The 27,925-nt window shown below is 40.1% G+C and overlaps 2 protein-coding genes across 4 annotated transcripts; one reads left to right on the top strand and one right to left on the bottom strand.

Moving 5' to 3' along the window:
- Positions 1-1,274: 1,274 nt before the first annotated feature.
- nek1 (NIMA-related kinase 1) lies at positions 1,275-17,612 on the bottom strand. Its single transcript, XM_062424785.1, has 36 exons — positions 17,551-17,612; positions 17,313-17,382; positions 17,018-17,166; positions 16,821-16,917; positions 16,596-16,693; positions 16,266-16,349; positions 16,089-16,156; positions 15,902-15,988; positions 15,269-15,323; positions 14,870-15,070; positions 14,703-14,775; positions 12,783-12,934; positions 12,520-12,585; positions 12,138-12,197; positions 12,008-12,055; positions 11,844-11,924; positions 11,479-11,684; positions 11,277-11,396; positions 11,070-11,172; positions 8,897-8,980; positions 8,735-8,812; positions 8,300-8,395; positions 7,971-8,183; positions 7,829-7,882; positions 7,499-7,739; positions 7,128-7,253; positions 6,849-7,025; positions 5,997-6,197; positions 5,805-5,910; positions 5,523-5,599; positions 5,216-5,433; positions 4,409-4,566; positions 3,780-4,156; positions 3,417-3,550; positions 3,180-3,312; positions 1,275-2,133 (listed from the first exon to the last, which is right to left on the bottom strand). Exons 3-36 carry the CDS (start codon positions 17,132-17,134, stop codon positions 2,120-2,122), a joined length of 4,203 nt encoding a protein of 1,400 aa, XP_062280769.1. The 5' UTR covers positions 17,135-17,166; positions 17,313-17,382; positions 17,551-17,612; the 3' UTR covers positions 1,275-2,119.
- Positions 6,848-27,719, top strand: fbxl5 (F-box and leucine-rich repeat protein 5). Of its 3 annotated transcripts, XM_062424787.1 has the most exons (11): positions 19,442-19,837; positions 20,516-20,731; positions 21,710-21,805; positions 21,972-22,167; positions 23,207-23,392; positions 23,517-23,642; positions 24,405-24,559; positions 24,645-24,727; positions 24,891-25,625; positions 26,010-26,158; positions 26,585-27,719. In XM_062424787.1, the coding sequence occupies exons 1-11, from the start codon at positions 19,754-19,756 to the stop codon at positions 26,659-26,661; spliced, it is 2,103 nt and encodes a 700-aa protein (XP_062280771.1). In that variant the 5' UTR covers positions 19,442-19,753; the 3' UTR covers positions 26,662-27,719. The 3 variants fall into 3 exon arrangements, with proteins under 3 accessions (XP_062280772.1, XP_062280770.1, XP_062280771.1); XM_062424788.1 differs by lacking the exons at positions 19,442-19,837; positions 26,585-27,719 and adding an exon at positions 6,848-6,986 and having other exon boundaries at positions 26,010-26,578; XM_062424786.1 differs by lacking the exon at positions 26,585-27,719 and having other exon boundaries at positions 19,440-19,837; positions 26,010-26,578.
- Positions 27,720-27,925: the final 206 nt, after the last annotated feature.

Raw genomic sequence — 27,925 nt, 5'->3', positions numbered from 1 at the left:
AAAGTTAAACTTATTTTACATTGATTTACAATGTAATTTAATACATAAACCTGAAACATGCAAGTGCTTGCCCATGGGTCCCTTTAAATTAAATTAATGAGTACGCTCTAGACCTGCTCTATGTGAAAAGTGCTTTGAGATAACTTTTGTTGTGCTTTGGCGCTATATAAATAAAATTAATAAATAAGTCAATAAAAAAAAGTGAAGTGTGAAATTAACTTTGCATTTGCATATTCTATTTGGCTCACAATGTGCAACCTCAGCTTGAAAAGGCACGCCAGACCTTTACATTTGAATTAAATAATGGCGTGATTTTAGCCAAGATGACAAAAATACATTTGCATTCATTTCAATTTGGCAGATATACGCCATGGTTGGTGTCTGAAATCAGTCAGCGTCATCCATCAAAGCTAGTTGACAAGATTGAAATTGGTTGCTCTGAATGCAAAACCCCATTGAGATCTAAATATTACTGCACCCATTTCTGTTCTAACCTCCACGCTAATGTTTGCTCCCCATTACGTCCACTGCCAGTTGTAATATCTAACAAATGTAATTATAATGATTACAGTTTCTTATCATTACTTTACAATGAAAACTACAGACTACAGTGCTGACTACATCATAACTGATGCAACTGCAACTACAACTAACAAAAATGAGCTGAATACATTTGGTTAGTGCAGCAGGAGAAGTGAATGCGTAGGAGCGTGATGGTTATTTGGTCATACATTCCCACACATGTATACATGTATGGAAAATCAATTTCAAATTGACTGAATGACTTCAGTGGAGCGATTACAGCTCTGTACTAATGGAGAATAGAGGTAAATGATTACTGCAGCACTAAAGTCAGGGTTGCAATATTACATGATCAGATTTGTTTGTGCATTGTTAAGACGGGATACTTCAGTCAATTACTTGATCATGCTCAACACATCCACTTCTCCTGCTGCACTAAATCAGACATGGTGTTAGAACACTGGAGGATCTTGTTATATTATTCCTGTGGGATTGCGGCTACTAATAAATCTTGCTAGCTGACAGAAGTGCGAGTGGTCTATTGAAGGGCTGTGGATGAAAATAGTCTGTGGCAGCGCACTGTAGTGACCTGTGAAAAACAAGACTGAGTTTCTTTTAAACCTTTTGAATCACTTTTCATTATAAGCTTATAAGCTAATGCAAGGCAGCTATTTGTGAGTCTACAGCACATGGTAGTCAAGGTTGAAAGAAATGGGGAAAAAAAAACATGCTCAGGTTCTTTAAAAAAAAAAGAAGGTGTTTATTCATATAAAGATTTACAATATTCATTTTATTATCAAACATGACTTATTGTTAACTTATCTGTACCATTGCTTACATCATAATTGCAACTCTCTGCACTGAACATAAGCCTGACCTGGCCCACTGCATCCCACCCACCACTCTAAAGCCACAGTCTTGCTACAGTATCTTGGCAACGTAAAGCAGCCTCACAAAAATCTTCCCTTTGGATGAACTGAAACAGTAAGAAATGTGGAAAATGTTATAGATAATATTTCACTTCCTGTTTGGTGTAAAGAGTTGTAAGAAAAAGGAGGTTCGACCGGTTAGGAGTACTCGTGGTACATTTGCTTTTGGGGTGACCTGGTTTATCTACTGAAGCTGTGTTTGAGGGTGTGACAGTTAGAAAGAGAGCACCTGAGAGGACCAGATCTTTTCCCACTGAAAATCAAATGCCACTGTGGAGTCTTAAGTGAACCACAACAGGGTTTATATGCTATTAATTAGCGAGACAACACATGGGTTTCCAATCATTTACAGACACTGACATGAACGTTGAACAGAACCTTGAAGTTAAACTTTTTCTTCTTTTTTTTTTTATAATAGCAACACATACTAGGTAATGCACTTTTGAATGAACACCGGTATGGAAACAGTGTCAGGTGCTGATAGTCAAAGTATGGAAAGCAGCCTCAAGTGTACTAGCTATTCATCATGCAAGTGTGCCTGAAACACTGTTAGATGCATGGCTGCGACACTTCATGCATAGATCCTTCTGCCGATGATGTGCGTCATGGGAAGACATCAGATAGCTAGCAGATTGTCATAGCTGCCAGCAGCTCCACTGCACGAAACATTATTCATCATTATCTACGAGAAAAAGAGAGAGAGAATCATGTTGAGACTCATTTATTACTGCAATTACAGATGCAGAGGTCACTGTTTAGACCATGTATTCTTATAAACAGAGACAGATGACCTCAAAACATCAGCAATAAGCAAAATGTACAATGTTTAATCTCATTGTAGTTAAAGTGGACTGTCATTCCAAATCTCTACCTAAATTTGACCATTTCTAAACACATTACAACATAACTATTTTACCCTTATAACTATACTTTAGGTTTGATAAAACAGTGACAGCACTTATGTCTAAACGTAGATGGGATTAGTACTTGTAACCCAGCTTTTAATGGGAAAAGAGAGCATCAGAACTGACCTAAAACCCAAAATCAAAATTTTTTCAAAATTTGGTCTGTTTACACTGAAATTACACTAGATTTTGTTTACATGATGGATAATTTGTTTATGCCGCAAAAATATTTCAATATGTACCCCAGTGCTCTTGCTGTATGATAGAAGGCGAGATACATCTTTTACACATTTTGAGATATGTCCCCGAGGGAGATATTTGACATTTAAGTCCCGCAATCCTTCAACTGGGGACAACCCAATTCTTTCTGTAGCTGCTGTGGCCCTGGTCTGACAGAGCAAGACGAAACAGTCAGACAGTGTTAAGGGTTTATTTCACATCTACTTCGTTCACTACTTTCACTACTTGGTAAAGCCACAGTGACATGAGGAAAGAGGATAAGTTATCAGAGATCAGATTAAACACTCTTGCTCTTGCCCAGTTCTGTGCTGTGGGAAAATCGCTGAGGACAATTCGACACTGTTGCTAACGGGGACAACTCAACGCAGTTGCTGACCACGACAATTAAAAAGAGATGCACATATACTGTATGTTGGCGGTTTTCACAAGTGACCTCAAAACTAAGGAGGATGGAGTGTTAGGGGAAAAACTGAGTTAAATTAAACAAAAAAGGAGGGGTAAAATGGCTGTCATGGTGTGATTTGAGACACAACAGAAAGGAGATAAAAAAAGATAAAATTAACATCAGAGTACTGTCACTAACCTTCTTGGTATGCGCCATCTGCCATCACTAGATGAAGGATGTTTGGATAGAGATGCTGGTGCTCAGTTCCCAAAATGCTCAAGACCAAACTGGAGCCCAGGTCAATATTCTCATCTTCATCTTCATGTATAGCCTGAAACACCAACAAAAAGAGTTTTATCACTCTTATGCTCAAACACTTAATTGTGATGTTTCACGCACCACCTAAACACTCAGATAGGAAACAACATTTCACACCTTAATTTTATTGTAGGCCTCAATGAACTTCTCAAAGCCCATCTGCTGCTCCAGGTTGAAGCGAAGCTCTTCCAGGCGACTGAAGATGCTATCATGATGCTCGGCCTCTTCCACCTGTTCTTCTCCACTGCCATCTAAATTGCAGCAGGATTACAGCTCTCATAATATATACTGCTTTATTTGCATTTAGTGTTAGTTTGCAAAAGTAATGAAATGCACAAATCACCTGCCATGAAATATTAATCCAGCATGGTTTTTTTTTTAAAGCTCAAGGTGTTTGCAAGCTTTCTTCAAAATTGTGTTTCTCCATGCATTAAAATAAATCATATTAACCGCATTATAATCCTTTAAACGGCCTCTTACCTGAATGCCACTCTTCATTGAGCTGGCTGTTATTACTGTGGTTCTCTTCTCCCACACCATTGCTAAGCAACTCCCCCGCTTCCTCATCACCAGGACTCCCATTAGAGTATTCTTCATCCTCATCCTCATCCTCCTCCTCGCCCTCTTCCTCCTCTTCGTCTTCGTCCTCGTCGTCATCGTCCACAGCCATCTGATTGTTTTCCTGCTCGATCTCAGCTGCGATCCTGTTGAAAAGCTCTTGATCTTCGCCCTCTGGAGGGTTCCCATTAAAGTCTCCAGCTCCGACCTCTGGAGGGCTCCTCATTAAGTCGCCCTCTTCTTGCAGCAATCTCTCCATGGAGGCTCTGATGTCCCGGAGGTCTTCATCCTCATATGCACTAGGAAACAGGGCATATTCTTAGCACACACAGTATGACAGCAACTCTTTTGCAAAATCAAAGCCAGTGTTGTGTCACTGACAGGTTGACAGAATGAGGGTAAGGCAAAATATCAGTCTCTATTAAAGGTGTCTCTTAGGGCTGCGCAAATGAGTTCATGTTATTTATATTTTACCATGAAACCCTGCAATTACAAACACAGTAAACACACGACAGCCTATGAGATTTCATCTGTGAGTGTGTCTGTCTTACTCCTCGGCCTCTGACTGGTCGTCATCTTTAGCTCCCTCGTCCAGGTCTTCGATTTCCAGGTTGTTGTCCGGGGCGACGTTAGCCTCCGCAGTCACAGCAGAGTCCTGCTGAGAGCTGAAGATACGGCTGAGGTCTGGAAGAGAGCATGTCCGCAGCATCTGACAGTACAACGTAAACACAGTTATATGAATGTTAAAACGGGCGTAGGATGGAAAGTCTTGATTAGAATCACTGTTGAAACAAAACAGAAAATGATGTGACTTAGAATAATTGAGGATAAATTATATTATTATAATTAAACTGCCTCTGGTATTATGGCCCATAAGAAATGTGGGGAATCAGCGAGGAACAACCAAAAGCACCCACCACATTCACGGTCTACTTAGCTCTTTGTGAGTATATGAAAAATGTTGAGCTAGGTTCTGAATTTTCAATGTCCTTGATGAAGGTTATGAAAGATATAGGTTGATGGATGCTCTTTCTGTCCTATCAGACCCACTGCAGGTTGTGACTATGTGATTAATGGCTCTGGCTCCTTTCCAGACCTCCTCATTAATAAAGGAGACTGAAATCCTACCTAAAAATACCACACGAGCCTCTACATTACACCGGGCGCAAGAATAAGTGAGTTTCCTCGACCCCTGCACCAGCTGTTCCCCTGATAGCTGTATCATCTAATAATGTCATGAATCCCACATGGTCATGTGATCCTTTAAGTAATTATAGTTTAAAATAAGACCTTTCCTTATTATTCTATGTCACTTCCAGTCATAAATTCTAAGTTGTCTTTTATTCCTGTTCAGCCACCTTGGGATTGTTGGAGTCAAACATGCCCGTGGAGAGACCAATGAGGAAGTCGTTGTGGTGTTTGGAGCGCAGAGGTGAGACAGAGCGGGAACGAGAGGTCAGAGAGGAGGATGATTCATCCATGGAGGACTGGGCTGAGAGAATGGCAAGGGCAGCAGCACGTCGGTGGGCCGGGGAACACAACTTCATAAACAGGGGCTCTTCGCACTGTGCTACACCTGGGAGAGTGAGGGAAAAGCACATTTCACTAACAGAATAATCGCACTGAAAAATAAAGTGGCTTTGAGTAACTAAACATTATTCTCACCAGATGATTCTGTTGGTTTCTCTGAACTCTTCTCAACCTCCTTGGTGCCTGATGGTCTTGTGATGCCCCCTGGTGGTCTGTAAGTGACATAAACTTCAGCATTAAAGAAACTGTTGGAAAAAAAACATTTTATGCTTCAGTTGGAGCTGTGAAAAAAAGTTCTACCTCTTATCAAGTAGTAAGAGAATTTTTGAAAGAAACAGAATTAGTAACACCTTTTTTGTGAAAGGAAATTGTCTTTCTTAATATAAATGGCTCATAAATATGAATATGAATAGTCACACTGGCGGTTGGGCTTCCTTCTCCCATGCCTGCTGCACACCAGTTGGTGGACGGGAAGCCTGTTTAAGGTTGTCTTCCAAAACCACTGACTCCATGTCTGCTGGATCTGAAAGAATTGATACCATAGGTTGCATATTCTTGAAATGAGAAGCTAAAATATCTGATGGATATGAGGTTGAGAGACATACTAACCCTGAGTCTCCGTAAGGTTGGATGGCAGTGTCACTCTTTCCGCTGTACTGACCACTGACATTTGCTGAACTGAGGCCTCTGTCGTAACTGCACTCTCCTTCTGAACCTCTGGACTCTGAAACACGGCAGACGGCCTCGGCTTAGAGGGAAGTTCTTCAGGCGTCCTCACCACCTCCGCTGTCAGCGTCTGGTCAGGCTTATCTGGGGAAAAAACATGGGTTCCTCGGTAAGTGAATACACTGCTAGTACAATCATTCATGCATTCTCTAAAACAGCACACAAGAAGTACAAATTTAACCAATTAACGAAGGTAACAATTAACTCCATACATAAAGTACCAATTTCATTTTAAAAACACCAGCTCTGTTCTACTTCATACAACACTTGGCCATTTCAGCTTAGGAGACAAACAGTGTTTTCAAAAGTTACCACTTAGTCATACCTACTAAGATTAGCTGCTGGAAAGCAGCATATTTCACTGAAGAAATAGTGACAAACAATTTGACAGACACATCAAAACTTTATCAACAAAAATTCAATGATTCATTATGTATATTTCTTTATTTGTACTCGGTTGTGTACATGACCTTTTTGATTCTGTGAACTTTTGAGCATAATTGACTGTGTACTCTCTAATCCCAAACATTTCCCCTTCCTTTATGTGGTCGCCTAGAGTTTGCCTCGGACAAAAACACTCTCTTCCGCCAAAAGCAGAGAGGAGTGACAAACACAGTGCAACAAAACTCAAAGTCCAGGTTAAAAATAGCTGAATAATGCTTTGAGGTTTGAATTGTTTGTACTCTTGAGTACTGCTTGTACTTAGCCTCGGTGGATAGTAAAAACATGACTAACCAAGGCTGGAAAACTCCTCCTCACAGATGCTGACATTCTCCAGCTGCTGAGTGAGAGGCTGAACTTCTGCCTCCTGAAGTACTCTCAGCACCTGAGAGTCTGGATTGATTCCCCACGCCTTCCTCGGAGCTTCGACCGGTAGGATGCCCATCTGTATAACTTCACCAACTGTTTGCTCTGAGTCATTAGAGAGAGAAAGAGAGAAAATGGGGCCTAAATGAATCCACACCGGGCACATAAAACTATCACGTGTTCTCTCTCAGGGGGAAGGTAACTCACCAATAGTCCTGATGCATGTGTCCTCTAGAGTTTGTTGGGCCTCAGAGAGGACAAGAGGAACTCCTGCCTCCCACTTCTTCCTGTCTCCACCAGATGATGGCCTTTCTTCTGGAGACACTGAGATGGCTGGAGAGAGAATTTTAGAGAAAAAAGCTAAACAAAACATCATGCAAAACCTTTCATATAAGACTTTTTAAACAGAAGCACTAAAGTCTGACTGGCATTATATAAAAAGGTTAGCAAAAACACAAATTAAAAACACACTTTGGAGACCACTGTAGCAGCTAATAAACTTTGTCAGTGTACAGCAAAAAATATTGATATACTCATATACCCTATTAAATCTATCCTCACATAAGACATCGACTCACTAGTTATGGTCGCACAAGTTTCCTCTAGTGTTTGCTGTGCCACAGGAAGTACAGGCAGTTCTGCTGCATCCCACTTCTTCCGGTCTCCGTTGGAAGAAGGTCGTTTATCTTTGTCAGACTGGGTCTGCTGGGGAGCAAGACTTGGTTCTGCAGTGGGTGGAGGTGACTCCTCCGCCTCCTCCACTGGGCTCTGGGCTTTTAGGTTCTGGTTAAGTCTGCGCAGAATCTGCTTTTTCTCACACTGACACACAAAGAGCATTAAGTAGTGTTATCTTCTTAATATTGAATCGGGGAAGATTGCTTGATTTAATGATAAACTCATAAACTGACCTGGATGCCGACAGCAGTCTCTGGCTCTGGTAGGTTCTCTTTTAGTGAAGAAATCTGTCAAATGCAAATTGAAAACAGCGATATAGGTAAGGGATACATTCTCAAATGGCACTGTGATATAGGATGTGACATGTATACTGACTGCTCCAACATTCTTCAGGGCAGCAGTCATGGATATAGCAGGGGTGGAGGGTTCGGATGCAGGCAGGGCCGGAGCTTTGGCAGCTGGGTCTGGCTTAGCGGGACTGGGCTGTGGAAGAGGACTGTCAGAGGTAGTTGATACTGCTACTGCTGCTGCCGCCGCCACAGCTATGTTTCCTGCTGCTATGCCAACCTTCACCCCTCGAGCTACAAGCTTTCACAATGCACAATACGCAAGATTAGACTATACTTCAACTAATGCACCAGTAAGGACAAGTGATTGTATTGATTAAGGAGTTTTAGGGAGAAACACAGGATGAAAATGCTTACATGATCCTCCCAAGCTCTCTTTTCTCTGTCGTGTGCTTCTCTCCTCTTCTTCTCCAGCTGCTCTTTCAGTACAGCAGCACGCGCATTTGCTTGGGCCTGACAGGTGCATTAATACACACAAAACAAAGAAGAATGAGTATTTTGCTTACAAAAAGGTGACCCTCTCTGTAATGTAATCTAATTTCTGGCCATTTTTATTCCTGTCTCACACAAAATTCACACTTTGCCTGCAGTCAAAGCAGCGGTTTTATTTTCTCTACAGTGGTTGCCAGATAATTGTAGGATTGATTGCAGCATTGCACAGCTCACTTTGAGGACTTTAATCCCGACAAAACAACCAAGAATACATGTCACCTCTTCTCATTTTTATCTTTGTACCAGTGTTTGGAGTAATGTTAGTATTCCAAACGTGTTTCTTAAAAGAGGTAGACTCACTTTTAAAGCCTCTATCTTCTTTCTCCTGAGCTCCGCCTCCTCGCTGGACTCCTGGCTGTCAGAACCATCGCTGTCATACTGAAACAGACACCGACAATAGCCAGGAGATGAAAACACTTTCATGCAGGCTGCGCTCAGATTCTAAGAGTTTGAAGGCAGTACCTTCTCTCCTCTGAGTCGGGCTTTGATCTGCTGACGCTCATTGAAGTTCTGCAAGCGAATCTGCCTCAGTCTTGCCAAGTACTCCTGAGAACAAATACAGAAATGTTAAAAAGACAGTATGATGAACACGCCTGCACACAGAGAAGAGTACAGCTTTGATATTTGCGACCTAAATTATACAAAAATATTAGCATACAAAAAAAGGTATTACATAAAAAAGGCAATATTTTACTTAGGACACATAATGATGTTAGCACCTGTACATGATAAAATCAGCCATTCAGCCAGAATAAAAATAACACATTAACACATAAAGTATAAATGTATGTATTCCATTCAAAGCACAAAAAAAGCTTTATTACACAACTCAAAAATAGGATGGTATGGTTATTCAAAATGGGACAAAATACACTGTAAACAATAAAAAAATACTATGGGATTTATTGTTGTGAATATTAACGGCCGTTACTGGGAGGGCAAATAAATGGTGGAACAGCTCACATTGGACAGTGGGACACCAAACATTGTGCAAGGAGTGGGTTTCGAGCTGCTGGGTTGAATTATGGGGAGTGCGTCACGGGGAGCTCTGTGCAGACAAATGAAGTAAGACGATGCCAAGCCGAGACGTGCTATGAGTGGGGTGGAGTGTGAGGCTGGGTGTTCAGGGCCTGGGCTCCTACCTCCTCCTCTTTGTTGGCTTTGTTGGGTCTCCTGCACCGAATCGTACCAGTCCGGCTTCCATAGATTGCTGTCAAGTTTTGCCGAGTACCCTGTTTACCGTTCAATTTAAGGACACTTTAGAAGGACGCCACCCCCGTACATCTAACTGCCACAACAGTCACGAGGTGTGGCCAGGAGATATTTAAAGCTTCACTGATCAGCATGTTTTATTACTTGACATTAAATAAACCACTTTTTAATATTAACACTGAATCAAATAACCACATGTAAGAAAAATAGGCCACTCATAGTGACAAACCTACAGAGCGTTATGACCCAAGTCTGCAGCACTGTGGAGCTTTTTAACCTAGTTTAGGATAGTTTTAGACACAACTGTATGTTCCTTTTTTCCAATCTTATCAATGCTGTTTCCAGAAGGCAGTTTTTTTTTTTAACAAACCACATGATAAACCTGCTGAGGACCATACAAAAAAGTTAGCAACTTGCTAGTGAAGAAAGTGAACTATCTACTGTAGCAAGCTGAAAACAGTTTATTAGTTTCCAGATGTGTTTTCTTCTGGTTCCTCAGGCTGTGTATGTTAGCTTTCTTCCTCACCCTCACCCTCCCTTGTGTGTGTGTGTGTGTGTGTGTGTGTGTGTGTGGCTTCTTGTCTCTCCTTCATCTGTGTGTATGTGAAAGATGGGGGCGAGTTTCCTTGTGTGTATGTGTGGTCTGTCCTCTTTCCAGGTCACGTGGCTCAATTCTTAGATGCCCAATGTCCTCCAAATTAGATTATTCATATACCGTATGTTATCAGTCCATCTATAATTTCATCTATGTCTTCCTGTTTGTTAATGCTGTATTTGTGTGCTTCCTTGGTTTGTTCTGTACACACAACAGGGATCCATCCTCGGTTGCTGTTCCTGATTTTTTTCTTTTCCCTCGTCAAAAGGTTTTTTAGGGAATTTATCATTAAAAAACAGGCTTTAACAATAGAGGATGTGATATTGCTATACAGGTTGTAAAGCCCCCTGAGGTAAAAATGTTGATATTGGACTATATAATTAAATTTGACATGTTTGATAACATATTAGGTATGACAACATTTTAAGCTGATAGTATATTAAGGCTTTGTCTGTTAGCTTTTTCTGGAGTGTTGTAGCACCCTAGAGTCCAGATTTTACACTATTTTTACCAAAATGAGGACAAAAAACTAAAATAACAGTGCCTTGATATGCTATGAACTGGTTTCTGGTAGATTTGACAGTAAGAGTAGTCCTTTCATAACACACAGGGCCATTAGATTCAGTTTTAATGTTAGAAATGGAGCTTTAAGAATTATAATATTTGAAAGAGATATATCAGTGTCACTTTTCATCTCTGTTCATACAAAACCATACCCAGTCTGCAAGGTGTCAAGATTGCTACAATGGAAAAAAAGGTTCACTGTTTCTCAACAGGGTCAACTCAACAATCTAACCTTAGAAATCCAGTGTAAGTCTCACTACGTACCAGCTGTCCCTCAGCACGCACTTTGTTGAGCATGGCTTCTCTCTTACGCTGTAAAAACTCCTCGACTTGAAAGGCCCGTCCACCACCCATGTGACTACGCTGCCTAAAAAAAACACATAATATGGTAATGAATACTCAGATCAAGGATGTGGAGTTTCAAATCCAGATGTGTCGTTTTACTGATTAAAGTGAGGCTGCCTGACTGACCTACTGATGTGGGCTTGTTTGGAAACGTGCTGCAGCCTCTGTAGCTCTCTCTTCATTGCATCAGAGTTCAGGACCCGGGAAGGGCCGTTAGGCAGCACTGGGCCAGCAGCAGCGGGTACACTTGTTGCGCAGAGGAAACAGCATTAAAACAATTATTTCAATACACAGAAAATAGCCAGACAAAGAAGAAATCCAAGCTTACCGCATGTGACTGTCTCCTCCTGCTGAGGGTCCCTCCCTGCTGACATCTTTAGAGTGTGGTTTAGAGATTTGGTCAAGAGCAGCATGGTAGTGTTCATATGGGCTTTTGCTTGGGACAAGGGCTGGGGAGAGACCCTGAATGGAGCTTGTGACAGGACAAGGGCCAGCACCTGCACCTGCACCCCTCTTTCCACCACCTACAAAACACTGAATTTGGAGGGCAAATATTTGTTGTGAGCCAGAAGGAGGAGCTGAAGGAGGAACTGTCTTGTTCTAACAATGCAAATCATAAAATGTGGAAATACTGTAAAATGGCATGAGAAATGCTTTTTAATCACAAAAAAAAAGGAAATTGGCGTTCAGTACCTTCCTCTCTGGGCTACTACCTCCACTAGAGCTCAAGACATGCTTCCAGCCTTGCTCTCTGGCTTGGTTTATTCGATTAATCTGGGAAGAAGAGGTTCATAATTCAGTTGAGTCTTAGATGATGTGTAGTGCGAATAATCGCTATGTGCAGATTTACCACCCACCTTTTCTTTTTCATATCTCTTCATTTGCTCTGCTTTCAACAGGATAACCTAAAAAGGAGATACAGAAAACCAAAGAAAGTATGAAAAAAATCATCCCAAACCTTACAGAGGTATTTAACAATGTGCTCACCTGCTCTTTCAGTTTCCTTTCTTTCTCAATCAGCTCCATCCTTTTCTTTCTGATGCCATCCTGCAGCATAAGGGAAAAAAGCATCTCAATTAAAGAAAGAGCCATCTGAATAAAAACCCGCTCTGAGGCAAGAGGCAGGAGGACTGCTCTGTCATGGTGCAGGTAGGCCACGAAGGAAAAGGCTGGTTAAAAAGAGAAAGCTAAGAAAAAGAAAAAAAAAAAACAGGCAGAACAATCCAAATGGCCCAGGATTGGAAGGCGGGTGACGATAGAATCAAAAATGAGCGGGAGGAAAAATAAAATTTTTTAGTAAAATGGGAAGAGAAAAAAGGTAGGAAGATCTAATAGTAAAGACAAGTCATGTCGGGGATCTCAGCTGTACCTCTTTTTTTTTCCACTCTTCCTCCACTTGACTCACTCTTCTCTGGGGGGCTGCTGGGAGAGGGGCCTGAGCAACATATGACACTGGGGTTCAGAGGTTGCCAACAAATTATGGTGTAAAAGCACACACACGTGAACACACACACACACACGCACACACACACACAGATGGAAGAGGCCTATGACAGACAAGACATACCAGACGAGGAGCTCTGTGACACCCTGAGTGAAAAATAGATGACTCAACAACAGCCTACTACTAACCGGTTTATGTTTGATGGCTGGTTTCCTCTCTGAGGGCTTTTTGGCTGCATCTGACACCTTCCTCCCAGTTAAAGGCACTCCATATTTGGTGGCTGGTTTTGTTATCTTCTGGGCAGGGGCGAGTGGTATGGAACCAGGGGCAGGACGCTTGGCTAGTCACACAAGGGGGAAAGAGAAAAAGAATGTGTTGTAATTTATTCATTTCTCCCTCATCGTCCACCTCCTGATCTAACCACGGAGGTTAGGGGTGTGTGGGTGGAGGCCAGCAGCAGTCATCTACAGCTCCAAATCTCTCTACAGCTTAATAAATATGTCATGTTTGTTATGCAGCAGCCACTTTAACAAAAATCCAATCAAATATTGATGATTTTGACCTGATTTTGTAACTGTACTCCGGCCATATAGTCTGATTCATTCGGAAAGACATTATGTTACATAAGTTAACTGTCATCCATGTTTATGATTTTAAAAATTCTGATTTGGTGACTCCTCGTGGTAGTATATAAAAAGACACCTCACTTTTAGATATATATAAAAAATACATCAAATAAGGGGTGATCATAAACATTGTTCACTAAATCACATTTAATAAATTACTAGTAAGTAACATTTTTATAGTTTTACATCATATATATTTTATTAAAAAAATTTAAAATGGAATATTCTGTTCCACTTAGGGCTGAAAAATAATCGCAACCGACATTTAGAAACTCTAATCGACTTAATCTTGCTCATGTCAATTAATCGTGGTGTTCACTGTTGCCATGACAGTAAAGGTTGCATATCTTTAAGGAATTTGAAAACTTGTCTCCAGTGATCATTTAACCCAAACCATGATCTTTTCATAGTTCTAAATAAGTAAACTAGACATTAACCACAGCTTCACACCTTAAAACATCATTATTTTCACTCCCTAAAGATACTCATGTGCAAAAATATCACAAAATATCGTGTGAGGGCAACAGTGTAAAATACAAAACAAAAGAAACTGTGAAAATACATAATTGTTCATCAAAGGGTGGAGATAATCGTTCATTAATCGTAATCAAGGTTAAAAGTTCAATTAATCGTGATTTTGATTTTTGCCATAATCGCCCAGCCCTAGTTCCACTCATTGTTACTTTTAGAAGCAACCCAATTAGTTGGGTGGTGACCAAAATTTTCCAAAGTAAGTAAAAGATCAAATTATAGCAAAGCAGATAGGAGGAGGAGGAGGAGGAGGAGGAATGCACAAAATGTTGTTTCAGTCTCTGAACCACATGGGTACAGTCCAACATATCATCAAGCAATAAAAGAAGCGTTATACAAGATATTGTCAAATCAGGCCGTACCTCTGATCTGTGCACACTAGGCAACAAAAACAACATGAATAATATTTTACTGGCTGCAACAAGAGAAAGAGTGCACGAGTCACATTTTCTGTTCCAGTGCTTCAATTCACTTTCCATGTATGTAATGCAAATATAAAAATCTGTCTATCAATGCTAGATTTGCAAAATCACACGGGAATCCTCATAGTACACTGATTGTGAGCTCAGTAATAAAGTTAACGTCTAAAACTACCAACAGTGGTTCATTTTGAAACAACATCAGTGATCATTTCTTTGCCTCTAAGCCTTACGATAAAATTATAATGATACATCATCAAATAAATTGAATCAACTGCACAGTAAAAACAACCAATTTGATGCAAAGTTCTTTATCAAAATATTCAGAAATTGAATTTGCTAATGTTTCAACATGCTTGCATTTTTCTGTGTCATCTTTTAAGGGGGGGTTAATATGAATTTTAATTGCCAATATGTAAGAAAAATCCCAAATAATCACATTAGAAAAAAAACTAACTCAAAAACACACACGTTATTACACATTAAATGTTAAAAGTCACCTACACATATTTCAAATTCAGACTTTGCTTACCTGGTGAACCCTGCACCACACCCACTTTAGGCTGCTTGTGAATAAAAGCATGGCGAAATTCCTGAGCAATGATCTGCAATGAGTAGAGAATAAATGTTTTATAAATGAACACAGTCTGCTTGATGTAAATTCAGACTGTGACTAAGAAAACTAACTGTGCTCTCCACCTGTGGCGAGAGGAACCTCTGTATCCTACAGGAAAGGAAGGATTTTTCCAGTACGCTGCTGACTGAGGGTCTCTCTCTGGGATTGCGCTTAAACAGCTGTGCCAGGAGAAAACGCAGGTCTTGGGAGTAGTGAACAGACACTGGAGGGTATGAGCCACGGATGATCTTCAGAACTAGGTTCTTCATATTGCCAGCCTCAAACTGAGAGGAAACACATTAAGAACACGGTTACAACCACTGCAGAAAAAATGAGGAGGGAAGGTGACCCATAATTGTTTGAAAGCCACTAGCTATACAAGGAAAACATCTAAATCAATATGCGAGAAAGCATTGCAATGCTGTGTAAGATACATTAAATGTTCATGAATTAGTAAAGACTTCAACACACAGAATACTTACTGCATGCTTAAGAGTGCACATTTCATAAAGGACACAGCCTAAGGCCCAAATATCACTGCAGAGGGAGGGAAAGTAGGGAAAGTCAGAGGAGAAAGCATACAAATACATAGGCTGGGATCAGTTCAGAGGGTAGGTTTACATTTATTCAATACAAGTATCAACAGTCACTTACAAGCTGGAGAAAAAAAACAGACTTTATTGCTATAAATTGAACATTGCAATTGAGAGGTTTTAGTTTATTGACACTCCAATGTATTTTAAAATACAATATATCAGACTTTATCAGTAATTGAGCAATAAAATCCTACATTTATTTCCGATGGTGTCTCTGAGATTCTGCTTAATTTAGTTCATTAAATCAACTAAAGTGGATTAGGTTACATGCATATTTAAAATAGTTAAAGAGGAAATCAATACTACAGCAGCTTCCTGTTGTAGATAAACACATGCAGGTTCACTCAATAAAGAGGAGACATGATACCTTGGCATCTCCTAGAAGCCACCACCTAATCCTGCATGGCTCACAGTCAGCTCAGTGGGGAGAGAACTTTTCCACCGGATAACTATTAAATGTTCACTTAGACTACAAATAAGACAAACACAATGTGTTGTTCAAGAGCATCAAGTCAGTACCTTTTGTTGTTGTATGGTTTATTTTCACAGATCTCTGGTGAAAGGTAATATGGCGTTCCTATGCATGTTCTTGCCAGTTCTACAGTGCTGGAAATGAGAAGAGCAGAATGTATTATGCTTTACCATTTCCATTTAAATCTTGGTTTTATAGAGATCTAAAGATTTTTTCAGATGATATTTTACACACCTGTTCAGCACCCTTGCAATTCCAAAGTCCCCAAGCTGTACAGTCCCATCTTTGGTCAAAAATATGTTCTATGCAGACATCATGAAGAGACATGTAATGTCATTATCATGAGGCAATGAAATACAAATAAAAATGTATCACCACTGAGGCAAGATCATGTGGTGCATGGAGCAATACCTGTGATTTGATGTCTCTGTGGAGGATTTTTCTGTCATGGACGTGCTTTAGTGCGAGGCAAATCTGCACAAACCAATCCAGGATCTAGGAAAGGCAAGGGAATGTTAAGCCACACTTAATAGTATCAACTTGCACTATACATACCATTTGTATGTACAATTCATATGACTAAGGAAATAACATAAAAATAATTTTAAAAAATACATTCAAAAGAAGGGTACAGCAAAGTAGAACAGCAAGTGTTGTATGATGAATACTATCAACATGTAAAGATTAACAAGCATCAGACATATCCTAAATATTGATTGTCATTATGAGTTAGTAGCTTACTTGCTCTTCTGAGAATAGTACTCCTTTCTGAGAGTTGATCTTCTTGAAGAGGTCTCCACCCTCACAGTAGTCCATCACAATATACAGACATCCCCCTTCTGAAAAGATTTTTTTATACAGCATAATGAACATGCATGTCAACGCGTGTCTGCATCAGGATATCATTGCAGTATATGACCTGTGTGATTCTTTGAGGTTACGGTTGAGATCTTGCATCATGTATACCTTCAAAAGACTCCTTATACTGCACAATGTTGGGATGACTCATGTTGGCAAGAACAGCAACTTCTTTCCGAGATTCCTGCCTCTCTTTACTTGACATCTGTCAAAGTGAGAGGGACAGATAATGTGAAAGAGCGAGGTAGTTAAGAGGAGTTTATATCAACACTGAAATTGTGGGATATTATCATAAAGGTGCTTACTCCAGATATGCCAATCTCCTTGATGACGTATTGGTGTCCATCCTGTTTGGATTTCACAAGGATGGCTTTTCCAAATGAACCTTCCCCTATTTTCTTCACCTTTTCGTACTTTTCCATGTTAGCAGATTGACTGCCACCTCATGCTGGTTCTGCAGACAGACGGAAGAAACATGCTGTAAAGCTATGGTCGAGCTCATCAGGCTTTGATAACAACTATTTAAGAGATTGCAAAAATCGTAATTTAACACACTGTTCATTTCAATTATTTGGACGGTGTGTCATCCCGTAAACATACAGTAACGTCAGCTCCATCAAGGGGTTGCTGCCAGACAGAAAAAGGAGCTGCTCCTAGACGGGCTGAGATGCTGAGACACAACACAGACGATAGCAAGAAAAGCTAATGTTACCGTTACATTGTAGCTAGACTAAAGTAGGACGACATACATACATTATTTACCCTCTAATCATGTAATTAACCTTACTCCCTATGTAACAGCATGTAAACACGGTCATTTAGCTGATACTTGGCTTACCATTAGCTAGTCTTTTGCGATGCTGTCTCACAGAGGGTCCAGTGTCTGCTGCTACCCTTGCGCCTTCTATCTAACTCCAGCCAAAATTTTCTGCATTCTCATTGGTCGCTGTCATATTTGGCGACAGTACATTGGTTCATACAGCCGTCCTTCAATTTTCGCAGGGATTGGCGGTGCTAATCTCCACCCCCAAAAAGGCTGTTGCTGTGGACGTTTTCCATAGCAACCAGAAGCCGTATGGTATTTTTTTGCCTACTGTATAAACTTTGAAATGTCCTAATTTTACTTAACTTGTACGATGGAGTATTAGGGCCACGCTGAGGGGAAAACAAGTCAGTTTCAAGAATACGATAATAATATCTTAAAGGGGAAAAAGTCGTAATTTTAAGAGAATAAAGTGTATTAAAAATGAAATGGCCTATTTAAGTGATAAATAACAGGAGCACTCTGCTGTCTGCATACGATAAAATGAGGAGCATTTTGCGAAATTATAACATTACTTTAGCATAGGTTTCACAAATAAAACACTTTTTACAACCAACATATGCATCCAACACACACCCATTCACACACACCCAAAGAGAGAAAGAGAGAGAGAGAGAGAGAGAGAGAGAGAGAGAGAGAGAGAGAGAGAGAGAGAGAGAGAGAGAGAGAGAGAGAGAGAAAGTCAGACAGAAAGAGACAGCTAGCCATAGGCCTGAGAGAACAGGTGGGTCTTCAGCTTGCTTTCACGAGATAACACAATTATTGTAAATCTCATATCATCAGAGTGGGCCCATAATGACTGAATGCACCTTGATCAGATTACTACTGATCAATGTGCATTTAGGAGAACAGTATCTGGTGGTCTGGAGGTTCTGGAGAGATAGTGAGCAAGTCAGAGATGTATTTGGGAGCTGGACCATTAAGTGTTCTGTAAACAGAAAGCAGTATTTTAAAGTCAAGTCTGTATTTTATCAGAAACCAGTCAAGTGATTAGGAGTAATATATTCAGTTTTTCTTGCCACAGTGAGAACTCTGGCTGCAACATTTTAGATGAGCAGGAGCTGAATGCATGATCCAGTTTTTCAGCATCTGACTGAGACTAGATGGATTTGACTTTGGAAACACTGTAAGCGGTAACATTTCTGAATCCAAGATAACACCTAGATTACACAATCACAATAATAATAGATACTGTAAATGCAGTATATATAGTACAGCAAAAAATGATCAGAATGAGAATCATCTTTATAGGCAAAGTATGTTTACACACAAAGGAATTTGACTCTGGTTTAGTGGCTCTCAATGTACTTACACAGAATAACAATAACTTAGGAGACAAGGAATGACTATTCTATGGACTTTAAACAGCATACAAATATTGCAAAGAAATGAAGAGTGTAAGGATTTTGCACTTCACCTATTAAAAATGTAATGTCCCCCTCCACTCAAAAATGTTTTCGTCTTATTCTTTCATTTTGATGTTTGAGCTTCACTGTACAGCATGATGCATGTGCAGATTTTTCACATACATCTGCTTAAAGTGGAAAGTTTCTCTGTGTTCATTGAAAGTCAGATCTTAAGGAGGGAGACCTAAGAGCAGGAGTTTTGACATCACAAATAGTTTGGAGACAACTCTGGTCCAGTATTCAACTTATACAAGTGTGATGTGGAAACTTGAACCCTTCAGTGCACAAACACTGATAATGGACTTTACAGTGTAGTTGGATACATCTATTGTCCAGCAGTTTAACTTCTGAAATGAAGTGCGACCAATTTACATAGCCTATTTAAAGGATTTTAACTAGATAATTGAAATTTTGTTGTGGGAAAAATTTTTCAGACACAATTATTATAATTCAACAGCTGTTATTATTAGGCTATATTATATTCAATAACTATTATTCAAGTAGTATATTCATCCTCACAAAAACTATGATGTAACTTCAGAAGACCTTACAGTTTCTAAACTGGTGTTTTTTATTCCCAGTTTTCAAAACGTATATTATAGCTTCTAAAATCACGCCTGCTGATCTGAGAAAGGATATTCCCTGGACTTACAGTAAAAGATATGAAAACTTTTATTTAAACACTGATCCAAGATCAGTACTGAGCGTTGTTGGCCTGTGTGATGCTACGTTAATTGGTAGTCACTGGGCGCACGCCTTCCTGTGTGATTGAATCGCTGCGCAGATGACGCACTGAGGTTCAGTGTGCGAAGATGGCTCCCTTTCCCGACGAGGTGGATGTTTTTACTGGCCCACACTGGCGAATGAAACAGTTAGTGGGCCTATATTGCGAGAAGGTGTGTATGATTTAATGTCGGTTATCCTTTTAGAGTTTTATAAAGGAATACCTGGCGGTTTTTGCCCAAATGACGAGAGAACGCCAGCTAGCACGCTAGCTAACTTGCTCCACATACAGCACCCAGTGTTGACTATCGGATGTTTGTCTCGAGGCTACATTGGGGTCGTGTGGTAGCTCCGTGGTTTTGAATGTTTGCTTTACATTGAACCATTTACTTTGTCAGCACTTTGAAGCACGTATTTGGTTGGTCTTAATGAACTCCTCAGTCCTCCACCCAGCTAAGGCTCGCTAACTGGTTTAGCTAGCTTAACTTATTTGCAAGATAGCTTGTTATGCAACACGCTTTAAGTATCACCACTCCGGTTCTAATGCCCCCCACAAGCCAAACTGGGAATAACATTAGAGTAGTTTCAGGCTGTCTGTGAAAATAATGTTAATTAGGGCTAACGGTACGTGTCAGATAAACCCATTTTGTGTCACAAGCTAACGGTTATACACTCACGTAAGCTGTGTTACTGTTGCACTGTTTCAACCCTGTGTCACAATGAGGCAGCTGTTGTGTTGGGTTACGCAGGAACTATTTTGACCTAACTTTACTTTTTCACATGGATTTCAGTATAATAACATAGCTATATTTAGTAGCACATGATTCCAAGTTTCTCTTTGTTTTTCACAGCTGTCTAAAACCAACTTCTCCAACAACAATGATTTCCGCTCATTTCTTCAGTCACTGTGCGCCACCTTCAAGGAGTTTAAGATGCATGAACAAATTGAGAATGAGTACATTATTGGTCTGTTGCAACAACGCTGCTGCACTGTGTACAATGTGCACTCTGACAACAAGCTCTCGGAGATGCTGTCCCTCTTTGAAAAGGGGCTGCACAACGTTAAGGTAAATATTCATAAATGTTTAAAAAATAATAATTTACTGTCATGCTGTGGCTCTTACTCTATTTTATTTTTTATTTTTTTTAATTTATTTTTTTTTTACGACAGTTTAAGATGGTACAGGCAGAGAAATGCTAGGCTGCACTTATAGGGAAGTCATACATTAGTTCTGCAGAGCTCAGCTGGTACTCGATGACCAGTGGTGGGGTAACACCATGTCATTAGGATAACTGTTATTATTATAACTTTTGTTGTGTTAGCCACACAATAATCAGTATACAAGCATAAACATCAGACATGTTATTTTCCATGAATAGATGCTGATTCTAAACAGGATACAATTATAACTTATCTCTTTTAAATGTCCTATTTAAGCCATTTGACATTTTGCAATGTCAGTTTTCAATATGAGTCACAACTGTACAAACTGAGATTTTGTTTCCTGGGAAAATGGCCAGACACAGAAATGAATGGAATGATTTATATAATCAAGGCAGGGTTGTTTTTGTGATCTGCTTAACAAGAGACAAGAGTCATTGTTCTCTCTGAAGCCATGGGCACACCAAAAATAGGCTTTCCAGAATGATGCAATTGTGTAAATCTTAACTTCCGCTCCTTGCCCCAGTCAGATTGTAAAACATAGAAGAACATTCTGTTGCTTTGGATTAAGATCCTGGACACTGTCCTTGGGGAAAGATGTTTCTACTGAGATAAATAATTCTGTTATGAGATAAAAAAAATTAAAAAAAAATGTCAGGAATGTATTTTGAATTTTCCTCAGTTTATAAAGAGGTTGTTCAAAATATGATGTCAGTCATTATTGCCATGTCTACTAATCCAGCTACTGCATAAAAAACGGATGACAACACATTTGATCATTAAGTTATGATAAAAAAAACTGAGCTGGTAGATGTTGCAGATGGGATCATAAATGTTTCCATAAATGAATAATTGTTGTGTGTGTGTTTTTTTCTTTTCTTAGAGTGAATATGAGCAGCTTAACTATGCCCAGCAGCTGAAGGAGAGACTGGAAGCTTTCACACAGGACTTTTTGCCCCACATGAAAGAAGAGGAAGAGGTATAAGATGTTCACGTCTTTTTGTTTTCAATATAAATGTCTTTTAACTGAATGATTTCCCAAAGAATTTCGAAGACAAAGTTGTGTTCATGAAGACTCATTTGTTCATACCCCAGTGAATTGCACTGGTGCAGATTGTTTTATAAACTAAAGAGATGCGTTACAGGTGTTTCAGCCTATGCTTATGCAGTACTTCACCTACGAGGAGCTCAAGGACATCAAGAAACAGGTGATAGCACAACACTGCAGCCAACAGCAATGGGACTGCGCCGCAGAAGTGCTGAAAGGATTCCGGTTGTGGAGCCAGGCAGAGGAGCTGCAAAAAGCCTTTAAATATGCTGATCATGAGAAGACAGATTATGGTTAGTGAGTGTATTCACAAATGTCAACACTGTTTATGTCTACATGCCATCCTTTTGTGGAGCAGTATCTCCAGTGCTCATTACTACTGCTGTGTGAAGTTGAGTTTGATATAGATATAGATCAAGTTATTTAGTTATTTTCATTATCAGACACTTAACAGTCTGAGCCTGTCAATGGCAAAAGACAATTTTAGTGTACATACTTTGATCTGCACAATTGCCCTAAGTATCACATTGCAATCCGTTTCACCACTGCCGGCTGAAGCGATCTCCCTCAAGACTGAACCAGTTCCAAAAATTGTTGTCCTCATTAATCACTTAAACCCCAAATGATGGGAAAATAGAGTCTAGGTTGAAAAATCCCAGAATTCCTCTTTAACTGGGATCTAAATAAACACTTGGCTTCAAATAAACATAATCTCCACAGGCTCTTGTTTTTATTATGATGGGCATTTCTAATGTTTTTGTTATTTCATAAACAAAACAAACAACTGCAAAAAGTTGATTAAAAATGAAAACATTGCTCACTTGCTGGACTTGTACCATTGGATTTATTTAAAAAGCCACTGAGGGGATCCCACTGTGAGATTTAGTAGTGAAGTTTGTGTCCAAGAAAATGCCCAGTTTGCCTCTTATCAAGAGTTTAGTTTTATCATAAAGCTGAGTATTGTCCATTGTTGCCTTTTACATGAAGTAGAACAAACTGTTCACTGAATTGTCAACACATAACTGGTCATAAACAAACTGGGGCACAGTGCGACACCTCAAGCTGATTAACCTTGACCTCCTTAAGTACAACTCTCAATCGTACCCAAACACGGAAGCTGTAAACATAAACAACACAAACGTATAACTGAAAATGGCTCCGACAGTGCTGTCATTGCAATCAGTGCAATGTTTAATTAAGCACTTATGTCATTAGTTTAATGAAAGGGTAGATTGTTTTGGACAGCGGACAGCTTTTTAAGAGATGCTTTTCAAATTATGAGCACTTGAGTCAGTAACCATCAAATTACCATGTTTTTGTCTTTTTCCTCAGAACTGGAACAGAATGGGAACTCTTCAACTCACATCTCCCAGCTTCCTACAGAAATCATGCTGAGGCTCTTCCACTATTTGAGCCCTGAAGATCTGTGTCGCTGTAGTCAAGTGTGCACCTCTTGGTCAGAGCTGGCTAAGACCGGCTCTCTTTGGAGGCACCTATACCCTGTGCACTGGGCCAGAGGTAGGCTAGTGATAGCTGATCATTTCCCTGAAGAGTAAAATTAATCTTTGCTTACAACTGAGAATCTCTTATATAGAACAACTGCTTTGTATTGGGCTAATAAATGTTTGTGTCTCTAATGTAGGTGATTATTATAATGGCCCACTTGGGGATCTGAACCAAGAGCCGGATGAGGATTGGGTGAAGAGTCGGCAGAATGAGGGCCGGGCCTACCAGGAATGGGATGAGGATGCTGATGTTGATGAGTCTGGTGAGGTTTTGTCTTCAATGATGTGCACACATAATTTAGTGACAAAAACTGTATTTCAGTGCACAACTAATGTTTATGTAGTACTTGTAGTATGTCATGGTCAATCAGAAACAAGCTGCAGCATTTCCCCTAAGCGGACTGCTTTGGGATGGTGATGGCAGCATCTGTTGAGTCTCTCAAAAACTCGGTAGAGACTCAGCAGCCACACATTTTTCTGTTCAGGAGTGGGTGAGATTAACACTAAAATGTGAATAGCTGGCCCATCTTGTTATTTTTGGCATTTAAAAATATATCTTTGGCCTGTAGGGAGTTCTTGTTGGCCTGATGGCCCACCAGGCCTGTTCAATTTGGGGGGAACAGAGCTGAATAAAAGGTATATTTGGGAATGTGCTATTGCTCGTTTTAAACCCATTCATCCTGCATTTGGCAAGCGATTGAATCACTAGCTTGTGCTCTTACATTCCCAACGACCACTACTTAAGCAGCTAAAATGAGCTTCATGTTATAGAAAATCATGTCTGGATAAGGCACGTAAAAAGTCTACAAACATGAATCTTTATTAACACCGAGTTAAAAAAACATGGTGGCTGATTTTAACATTTCTAATTTGAGTTTTTGTCCATGGAGTTAAAAATATCTTGTTGATATAACGTAACAAATGCATAGTGTGATTGAAAACTAAATGTGTTTGTTTTTAGTTTAATATACTTTAAAAGTGACGGACAGAGTAAATGATGTCATCTTTGCTATTGTTCATGTTAGATGTGTCGGGCCACACAGAGGGCTCTCTGGCAATTAACACTGCTCAACGGGAGAAGAGGCTGCTGAATGGGATCATCCAGAACCTTCTGCCAGCTGTGGGTCCATCTGTCAAGTCCGTTGTTCTGGCGTACAGTTCTACAGTCTCTAGTAAAATGGTATGCAGTGCAAAATTTCTGTTTGAACACTGTAATCAGAAAAGAAAGAGGAAGAATGTTGACTATACTTTTGTCCACTTCTCAGGTGCGCCAAATCCTCAGTCTCTGCCCCAATATTACTCATCTGGACCTGACCCAGACTGATGTTACAGATTCTGCATTTGACAGGTAACAAGTAAAAGGGACTACTGGAACGTTATTTCTGATTATGCACATCCAAAATGTATGTAATGGGTCCACACAGTGGATTACGATTAGGTTGCTGAGTTCTTTGCCAACCCTGGTTCACTCAGTACTCATCACTATGCTCTTGCTGTCCTTTGTCTTCCAGCTGGTCATCTCTCGGAGCATGTCTCTCTCTGGAGCACCTGGATCTGTCTGGGTGTGAGAAGATTACGGATCATACCCTGAAGAAACTGTCTGTTGGGCTGGGTGACCTTTCCTCTTCCACTTGCTTTGAAAAACGCTCAGACCGACGAGCCAAGCTTCTTAAAAGCTCCCCAATACCCATTACACTCATGGATGAGAGAAACCTACACCCAAGAGGGCGGAAGCGTCAGGCCATCATTTTCAAGCAAGGGACAGGCCGTTGGGGTGCTGCCGGCACCCCCACTCGAGTGTGGGTTCTGGACCCCTCAGACCTTGTTGATATTGAAGATGCTGCAGAATGGACCCGCCGCAGCGGGTTGTCTCTTCCTGAGGCAGAAAGCTTTGTAGGGACACAGCTTGTGGGAAGCTCATGCTGTTGCAGGAGGAGTAGGAGGCGCGGGCACAGGACTGGCTCAAATGTCTCCTTTTTGCATCAGCAGTATGCCATGTCTGGGGAAATGTTTTGTGGTCACTCCACCTGCTGCACTAACGACATGGCCCTCAGGACTATTAATGGGCCTCAGTGTGAGTCAGGCACCACCAGAAGCAACACTGCAGAATTTCGGACTAAATGCTCCTCATTTGGGGGGCTGCAGTGTCGGGAGCGCCAAAAAAGGACTGACCAGACAGAGGCAAAACGCTCCTTGAGACTTCTCAGTCTCTCTGGATGTTATCAAGTCACAGATTTGGGCTTAAGGTAAAGATCACTTATTGGTTTGATTCTAACTAGCTAAACTAACATTACTTTTGTAGTTATAACAGCATGATTTCCCAGATTAACCTGGATTTATTTGAGAGGTTAGGATCTTTATCTTTATCAGGTGAAAAATAACATTTTGTCAGGTTGCATTGATAAAATGTCTAAACATTGAGTGGTGAGTAGTGTCATTTATAGTGCTAGCTGAATACACAGGATGATGTAATAACACCTACTGTGGTAAACTCCTCCCTGCAACCTTTCTCATGTAGAAAGTTATTACCTTTTCAATGCTGTTTGTTTTACATCATATTATATAATAGTCAATAGTTTTACTTTTCATCATATTAAGAGGTGTCATCAGTGTTGGTGTCTGTGTTTCAGGGCTCTTTCTCAGCGTGGAGGACTTCCTGCCCTGGAGCATCTCAACTTGTCTGGCTGCCTGTTCATCACTGAGGTGGGGCTGCAGGAGCTGGTGTCAGCCTGTCCTTCCCTCAATGATGAGCACTTCTATTACTGCGACAACATCAACGGTAACACTCACATGTGGAAACACCAGGGGCTCCTATTTTCTCTGAAACACAGAATTATACATACTCATGCTCTTGTCTAGCTGAGCATTTGGCAAACAGTGTTATGTATAACTTGTCACAGTGAATGTAAATGTTTTGTGAGCAAACATGTTGCAATAAGTGGCAACTGTAACAAACATTACTAACCACCCACATAGCATGTGTCCTAGTGTAAGTAACCGATGCTGCTGAGGTGGAAGGTAAGTAGGCATTGTAGTAGCCAGTGTGATACCTTTACTGTCATTGTTTTATTTAAAGGTATTTTCTAATAATGACATTATCGAATATATCATAATTATTTTTCAAAATTGTTTAGTTTGTGGATTTGCACTTTCCTGTTGCATGCAGTTCATCAGATGACCACTGTGTGGTGGTGTTTCTTTTCAGGTCCTCACGCAGACACGGCCAGTGGATGTCAGAACCTGCAGTGTGGCTTCAGGGCCTGCTGTCGCTCTGGAGAGTGATCCCACCAAGCACCGCTCTCTATTGTCACGTCTCCTTTTATTGCACTTTATCCTGGAAATACCATTTGCTGTATTTTGTGTCACTTAAATGTTTCTGGATGAAACTGTAATTTTGCTCCTGTTACCATTTCCATCTGTATTTAATGGAAGTAATCCTTTAGAAAAGGAAAAGATTAAGGGGTAATGATGGATTTGAAGTGTCTGCAAATGTACATTTGGGTTCCTTTTCTGATTTTGAAGAAGTAAAAATCTAAAGAAACATGAACACCAAGTATTTAGTGTTTTCTGTAGTTAAACCATGTTACTTTTTCACTATAACTATACTGATTTACATAAGTCTGCTTCCCCCACTGATGTGTTTAGCTGACTCATTTATAATCAGCGTAGTGTAGACCTGACGGTAGCATCAAATTGATAAAATTTTACTTTATCATCTTTTACAAGCTTTTCATTTATTGGATGGTGACATGGAAAATGAAATAGAATTGTATGGACGCCTCCCTTTAGATTAACGCTGACAGTTTTGGACAGCTGTCATGTTATTGACGGTTAAGGTTCAGAATGATCTACATGCCGTATGTAGTCTTTCTATACACAGGATGTACTGGCCCCCACAGGCATGATTGTTACCATTCAGTCATTACTGGCACATCAACCATTAAACTAAATATGGGATGTACAGACATAGGAATTGGTACATGAGTGGCAGTCTGAAACATTTTGTCCAATGTTGTAATATCTAATATTCAGTCACCTTAAAAAATTTTGCTTTAATTTTTTGTTATGCACTCCAATGTCGTGGTCAATCGACCAATGGTCATATGAGAGGGATTACTTTGATAACACCTAACATGCTTTAGTCTGGCTAAAAGGGGATTTAGAAGAATTACCTTTTTAGATTGGGAGAAACCTACTGAGTACCTGGTCAACTTTCAGTAGGTTGTACTGCATCTTTAATCATTCTGCAGTAGGATTAATTTGCTTGTTCAAAAGTCTTGCATGGGGAGTTCAATTGGAAATGTTCAATTCATAAGCTAAACAATAAAAGTATCTTGGGATTAAAAAGCTCCTTTGTTGGTCCTCTTTTCCATTGTGCAAACAAAATTAAGAAAGAGTGACATAGTGTCTCAATACATTTGTAGAAAACATTTCAGCAGCACAGTCTGCTGAGCTTTAAGTTCATTACATTATACACATTCTAAGTCAATCTCATACAACAGCACTGAAATAAATATTTTTGTAGTGACTGCCAAAGGTGTTCCAT

This window comes from Scomber scombrus, chromosome 8, assembly GCF_963691925.1.
Source record: "Scomber scombrus chromosome 8, fScoSco1.1, whole genome shotgun sequence".
Taxonomy (NCBI): Eukaryota; Metazoa; Chordata; class Actinopteri; order Scombriformes; family Scombridae; genus Scomber; species Scomber scombrus.
Note: the sequence above shows the minus strand (reverse complement) of the source record. Positions and strands in the feature narration are given on the sequence as shown.